At 47.9% G+C, this 7,379-nt stretch overlaps 1 protein-coding gene across 1 annotated transcript in view; it reads left to right on the top strand.

Moving 5' to 3' along the window:
• Positions 1 to 6,868, top strand: part of ZNF543 (zinc finger protein 543) — a 10,066-nt gene extending 3,198 nt beyond the window's left edge. The window contains exons 2-4 of the mRNA XM_011932404.1: positions 326 to 452; positions 3,287 to 3,382; positions 5,084 to 6,868. Of these exons, the coding sequence (XP_011787794.1) occupies positions 326 to 452; positions 3,287 to 3,382; positions 5,084 to 6,645 (1,785 nt within the window). The 3' untranslated portion in view covers positions 6,646 to 6,868. The remainder of the gene's footprint in view (positions 1 to 325; positions 453 to 3,286; positions 3,383 to 5,083) is intronic.
• The last annotated feature ends 511 nt before the right edge of the window (positions 6,869 to 7,379 follow it).

Below are 7,379 nucleotides of genomic sequence, written 5' to 3'. Positions count from 1 at the left end.
GCTAATTTTGTATTTTTAGTAGAGATGGGGTTTCACCGTGTTAGCCAGGATGGTCTCGATCTCCTGACCTCATGATCTGCCCGCCTCTGCCTCCCAAAGTGCTGGGATTATAGGCGTGAGCCACCGCACCTGACCGACACCGCTGTAATTTATCCAAGGCAGTGTCCACATTCCCCTCATGCCTGGCACAGATCATGGCCCTCTGGAGATGCTTGGTGATTCGATTCTTGGGTCGCTGTGCATCTTTTGCAGTGCTGGAGTGACAAGTTCTAATTGTGTTCCACAGTTCCAAGGGAAACACTACTATCTCTGTTTAATTTTCCAGGTGTCTGTGACCTTTGAGGATGTGGCTGTGACATTCACCCAGGAGGAGTGGGGACAGTTGGATGCAGCCCAGAAAACCTTGTATCAGGAGGTGATGCTGGAGACTTGTGGGCTTCTCGTGTCTCTGGGTAAGGCCCCTTCTGGTCCAGTCCTCACTTAGGATTGAGTTCTCCTACTCATGTTCCCCTCTCTCCTCCACAGCCTACTTGTTCTGAGGCTTCTGGCAGCACACAGGGGTGTTCAGCATTTGCTCTGAGTGTAGCACTTGGGAGACCAGGGTCTGGTGTCCAGGAGTCCCCTCCCATCTCCACTGCTTATGATCCTTGTGTTCCTGGGCAAGTTAAGGAATCTCTGTGGCTCAATTTTTCTCATGAATAAAAAGGGCCAGGCCAGCATGGTGGCTCACTCCTGTCATCTCAGCAGGAGGCCACGGCGGACAAATCAGGAGGTCAGGAGTTTGAGACAAGCCTGGGCAACATGGTGAAACCCCGTCTCTACTAAAAATACAAAAAATGAGCCGGGTGTGGTGGCGGGTGCCTGTGATCCCAGCTACTCGGGAGACTGAGGCAGGAGAATACCTTGAACCCAGGAGGCGGAGGTTGCAGTGAGCCAAGTGCATCACTGCACTCCAGCCCGGGCGACAGTGTGAGAGAGACTCCATCTGGAAAAAAAAAAAAGCGGGGGGGGCCAATATAGTGTTTATTTCATAGGGCTAGTGTGAGGGCCAATGGTTCAGTACAGTGTGTTGTGGTAGGTGGCTGGGTGCAGGTTAGCAATTGTGACCCCTGTTGCTGTCAGTGTTGTTACTGCTTTCTAAATCACTGTCCTCATCATCAGCAGGATCACACTTGGACTCAGCGTTTTTTGGAACAACGTTGTACAGTTCCGTGGTTACACTGGCCAGACGCTTCTGATGCCTCGACGGAGGTGTCCGTTTTAGCTTGGCCATTCGCCATTTCCCAGATTTTGGCAATCACTTTCTCTGCCTGAGCCTCGATTTCTTCATCTATAATGTGGTCCTGATTGCAGTACATTCTTAATGTGCATCCTGTGAAGAAATCCTAAAATAGAATTTTTCATGCAGGGCCCATCTGAGTAGCAATGTAGTGCTTTGCTTAGAATGTAAAAAAAAAAAAGCCTTAGATCAGTGAAGAAACTTACCTTTCTCCTGAATGGAGATTCAGTATCTCAAATATGTTATTTCTTTTCTAAACTAATGCCTAAATTTAATTCAGTGTTTATAAAATACAATGCATTTAAATTGCTTGGCATATTCGCTAGGTTATAGTTACATTGTATCAGTTATTGACTTACTATTAGGAGTAAAGTTCTATGGCAGGGTGGCATATTGATTAAGGACTTGGATTCAAGAGCCACAGCAGGGAAGTCTCTCCAAGAAGTGACATTTGACCTGAGACCCAAAGAGTGAGTTAATTAGAAGGAACAAGAGAGAGGAGCAAGTAGTATTCCAAGTAGGCAGGCCGGCGTGTGCAAAGGCCCTGAGGTGCTGGGGAGCATGATCCTGACAAAGCTGAAGGAAGGTGTGATTCCCCTTTTCCACTGCACTGTCATTGAACCCAGTGCCAGGCACATAGCAAAAATGAGTGAACATTTGCTTAGAGATGACTGATGAATCCCACCTTGTGTTTTTGTGGGTCCTACTGCCTTGCCATTAACTTCTCTATAGAGTACTTATGTATTTTGCCCCTTTATATTTTGAAAAGTTTTGGGCTATATGTGCAGATCAGCTCATACAGTCTTAACCCTGAAGGAAATATATTATCTCACCGAATAAGCTTAGTGGTAAGGCTGGCTCCTGGTTTGGTGGGTGTCAAGCCAGTTGTCTTTCTTTGCTCCCTCTTTCTTTTTTATTTTTTGGAGACAGGGTCTCACTCTGTAACCCAGGCTGGAGTGCAGTGATGCGATCTCAGCTCATTGCAACCTCGGCCTTCTGGGCTCAAGTGATCCTCCCACCTCAGTCCGCTAAGTAGCTGAGACCACAGGTGCATGACACCACGTGCAGCTAATTTTTGCATTTTTAGTAGAGATGGGGTTTCACCGTGTTGGCCAGGCTGGTCTCAGACTCCCAAAGTGTTGAGATTACAAACGTGAGCCCCTGTGCCCAGCCTTTTTGCTCTCTCCTCTTGGTAAGGTTTTTAGGCAGGTTCCCTCACAGAATTCCCAGGATGCTGCATGGCAGCCGGAGTGGCAGCCTTCCTCATTTAGCCCTTCCTGGAATGAAGGCTTTCTCTCTCTTTGGAGTGGCTGGTATAGGTCACCTGCCTACCTCAGAGTACAGATGATCAGGGTTGCCATTTTCAAGATGATGGAGACCAGGGCTTTTCTACCTGCCATGGGGACTAATTATAAAATCCCTTCAGAAAATTTGTCTGAACAGGGTTGAGATTTTTGTAGGATGGAGATTAAAAGTAACTGGTACTGTCACATAGCCAGCACTACTGCTTACAGTCTTTGGGGCCCAATGAGGATGGATTTTTGTTGGTTTTTTTTTTTTTTTTTTTTTTTTTTGAGATGGAGTTTCACTCTTGTTGCCCAGGCTGGAGTGCAGCGGCATGATCTCAGCTCACTGCAACCTCCGCCTCCCTGGTTCCGCCTCCCGAGTAGCTGGGATTACAAGTGTGCGCCACCACACCTGGCTAATTTTTTGTATTTTTAGTAGAGATGGGGTTTCACCATGTTGGTCAGGCTGATCTTGAACTCCTGACCTCAGGTGATCCGCTTGCCTTGGCCTCCCAAAGTGCTGGGATTACAGGCGTGACCCACTGTGCCCAGCCAGATGGTGTTTTTGTAGTTGTTTTATGGTCACAGTTTGACATTTTCTTTGCTTAGCTGAGAATAGCTTCATTTCATGGTCTTCCCCATCCTGAAGTTCCAGATCAGACTGAGAGGTTTCTTTCTTCTAACCTAACTCCCTGTGTCCTCTTTCGTTCTCCATGCACAGGCTGTCCTTTGTTCGAACCAGAGCTGATCTACCAGTTGGATCGCAGAGAGGAGCTATGGATTGTTAAGAAAGACGTCTCCCAAAGCTCCTGTCCAGGTAGGAGCCAACAGCTGGGAAGGTGGGGATCATGGCAGCCTGCACATGGACAAGTGAACCCTGCCTCTGAATTTTGTGGGCAGTCTTACTGTGGTCTGTCTGGGTGCTTGGGATCCATGGAGCCTCTTTTTTTTGTTTTTTTCTTCCTCAGACAGGATCTCACTCTCTCCCTCAGGCTGGAATACAGTGGTGTGATCATAGCTCACGGCAGCCTGAACCTCCTGGGCTCAAGGGCTTCTCCCACCTCAGCCTCCCAGGTAGCTGAGACTACAGGCATGTGCACCACGCCTGGCTGAGTTTTTAACATTTTTTACAGAGATGGTCTTGTTATGTTGCCGAGGCGGGTCTCAAACACCTGGGCTGAAGCTCTCCTTCTGCCTCAGCCTTCGAAAATGCTGAGCCACCAAGCCTGGCCTCTTTTTTTTTTTTTTTTTGAGACGGAGTCTCGCTCTGTTGCCCAGGCTGGAGTGCAGTGGCCGGATCTCAGCTCACTGCAAGCTCCGCCTCCCGGGTTCATGCCATTCTCCTGGCTCAGCCTCCCGAGTAGCTGGGACTACAGGCGCCCACCACCTCGCCCGGCTAGTTTTTTTTTTGGATTTTTTAGTAGAGACGGGGTTTCACCGTGTTAGCCAGGATGGTCTCGATCTCCTGACCTCGTGATCCGCCCGTCTCGGCCTCCCAAAGTGCTGGGATTACAGGCTTGAGCCACCGCGCCCGGCTGCCTGGCCTCTTACATCTTAAATTTAAGTACTTCCAAGTTAGGTCCCAGATGTATATACTTCACTAACCCATAATAAAACATTATGGCTAACATGTATTTATTTTTTACTCAGTGCCTTGCTCTCTGCCGAACATAGTATATGTAGTGTTTCACTTCATCTTCACTATAGTCCTATAAGGCAGACTCTATTTTTGGCCCAATTTTTTTTTTTCCCCCGAGACGGAGTCTCTCACTGTTGCCCTGGCAGGCGTATGGTGGCACGATCTCGGCTCGCTAAAACCTCCGTCTCCCGGGTTCAAGTGATTCTGCTGCCTCAACCTCCCAAGTAGCTGGGATTACAGGCATGCGCCACTACACCTGGCTAATTTTGTATTTTTAGTAGAGATGGGGTTTCTCCATGTTGGCCAGGCTGTTCTCAAACTCCTGACCTCAGGTGATCCACCCGCCTCAGCCTCCCAAAGTGCTGGGATTGCAGGCATGAGCCATCGTGCCCAGCATTATTTTCTCATTCAAGATCTACTCTAGGCTGGGCATGGCGACTTAATGCCTGTAATCCCAGCACTTTGGGAGGCTGAGGGTACTGTTTCATCTTCTTGTTCTCACTGAAATGCTGATCTTGTTTCTTCTTCTTCTTCTTTTTTTTGAGATGGAGTCTTGCTCTGTTGCCCAAATTGAAGTGTAGTGGCACTATCTCGGCTCACTGCAACCTCTGCCTTCCAGGTTCAAGTGATTCTCCTGCCTTAGCCTCCTGAGTAGCTGGGATTACAGGCGTGTGCCACCATGCCCGGCTAATTTTTGTATTTTTGGTACAGACAGGTTTCACCATGTTGGCCAGGCTGGTCTCGAACTCCTGACCTCAGGTGATCCGCCCGCCTCGGCCTCCCACAGTGCTGGGATTCCAGGCGTGAAGCACAGTCCCTGGCGTTTGTTTCTTCTATAATGCCATCTCTAATCCTTTTTGTGTATTGTCTTCCTTCCAGGTGACAACACAAAACCCAAGACCACAGAGCCTAGCTTTTTTCACCTGGCCTTGCCCGAGGAAGTCTTACTCCAGGAACGACTGACACAGGGAGTCTCAAAGGACTCCCAGTTAGGGCAAGCCAAGGATCAAGATGGGCCATCTGAAATGCAAGAAGTCCACTCGAAAGTAGGGATAGACTCCCAGGGGGAGAAGCTCCTGGAGAAAACGAGTTCTGAACGTGATGGTTTGGGGTCAGGTGATGGTATATGTACAAGGATTACACAAAAACAAGTTTCAACAGAAGATGATCTCTATGAATGTGAGTCGCATGGACCAGTTACAGATTCCTTGATTCGTGAAGAGAAAAATTCCTATAAATGTGAGGAATGCGGGAAAGTGTTTAAAAAGAATTCCCTCCTTGTTCAGCATGAGCGGATTCACTCTCGAGTGAAGCCCTATGAATGCACAGAGTGTGGGAAAACCTTTAGCAAGAGCACTCATCTTCTTCAGCACCACATCATCCACACCGGGGAGAAGCCCTATAAGTGCATGGAGTGTGGAAAGGCTTTTAACCGCAGGTCACACCTCACACGGCACCAGCGGATTCACACCGGAGAGAAGCCTTACAAGTGCAGTGAATGCGGAAAGGCCTTCACCCACCGCTCCACGTTCGTCTTGCATAACAGGAGTCACACTGGAGAAAAACCCTTTGTGTGCAAAGAGTGTGGCAAAGCCTTTCGAGATAGGCCAGGTTTCATTCGACACTACATCATCCACACGGGAGAGAAGCCCTACGAGTGCACTGAGTGTGGGAAGGCCTTCAACCGCCGGTCATACCTCACGTGGCACCAGCAGATTCACACTGGAGTGAAACCCTTCGAATGCAACGAGTGTGGAAAAGCCTTTTGTGAGAGTGCAGACCTCATTCAGCACCACATCATCCACACCGGGGAGAAGCCCTATAAGTGCATGGAGTGTGGGAAGGCCTTCAACCGCAGGTCACACCTCAAGCAGCACCAGCGGATTCACACTGGGGAGAAGCCTTACGAATGCAGTGAATGCGGAAAGGCCTTCACCCACTACTCCACTTTTGTCTTGCATAAAAGGACTCACACTGGAGAAAAACCCTATGAATGCAAAGAATGTGGAAAAGCCTTCAGTGATAGGGCAGACCTCATTCGACACTTCAGCATCCACACTGGAGAGAAACCCTATGAGTGCGTGGAGTGTGGGAAGGCCTTCAACCGCAGCTCACACCTTACAAGGCACCAACAGATTCACACTGGAGAGAAACCCTATGAATGCATCCAGTGTGGGAAGGCCTTTTGCCGGAGCGCAAACCTTATTCGACACTCCATCATTCACACTGGAGAGAAGCCGTATGAATGCAGTGAGTGTGGAAAGGCTTTTAATCGCAGCTCCTCCCTCACACATCATCAACGGATTCATACTGGGAGAAACCCTACCATTGTGACAGATGTGGGAAGACCTTTTATGACTGCACAGACTTCAGTCAACATCCACGAACTTTTATTAGGGAAAGAGTTTTTGAATATCACCACTGAAGAAAATCTGTGGTGAAAGGAACATCTTGCCATCTGGCCATTCATACTGAAGAGAAACTTCATAAGCATCCTGTCTTTGAGAAAACCTGTCATAGATTATCATTTGTCATCTGAACAATCATGTTAGAAATTGAACCAGCCTGGAGTCTTATTCTCCATCTGAGAATTCACCCATGAGAGAGACCCAGTGGTTACTATGCACTTAGGAAAACCTTCAGCCACATCTTTCTTCTTAGTTTACAGTGGCATATTATCTCAGGGATATTTAAACAAAGGAGAAGGAGACACAGGGGAGAGGAATAAAACACAGCTTCTTTTAGACTTGTCTGACAAGCCTGTGGCAATTTGTCATCCCTTTTTTATTTTATTTGGGAGAGGGAAATGTTTCAGAAACAAAAAATATCATCCCCTTTATTTTTCTTCTCTGTACATTCACTGCTGCCCAGTGTCTGAACAGTTAGACGAACGGTTTGAAAACATTTGGTGAAAGCTTGCTTAGTCCTGCAGCATTCTTCACTCTTGAGGTGTAGGAGCATACATCTTTATAAAAAATATGGAGGCTTGAGTTATGAAACACTTTTATAAGGAGATAAGGATGTACATATGTTTGGACACATTGTCCACTTCAGATGCTTGTTTAAAAAAAACTGTTTCGGCCGGGCGCGGTGGCTCAAGCCTGTAATCCCAGCACTTTGGGAGGCTGAGACAGGCGGATCACAAGGTCAGGAGATCGAGACCATCCTGGCTAAC

Source organism: Colobus angolensis, unplaced genomic scaffold (assembly GCF_000951035.1).
Source record: "Colobus angolensis palliatus isolate OR3802 unplaced genomic scaffold, Cang.pa_1.0 Scaffold96, whole genome shotgun sequence".
Lineage (NCBI taxonomy): Eukaryota > Metazoa > Chordata > Mammalia > Primates > Cercopithecidae > Colobus > Colobus angolensis.
This window is presented reverse-complemented; position numbering and strand designations above follow the sequence as displayed.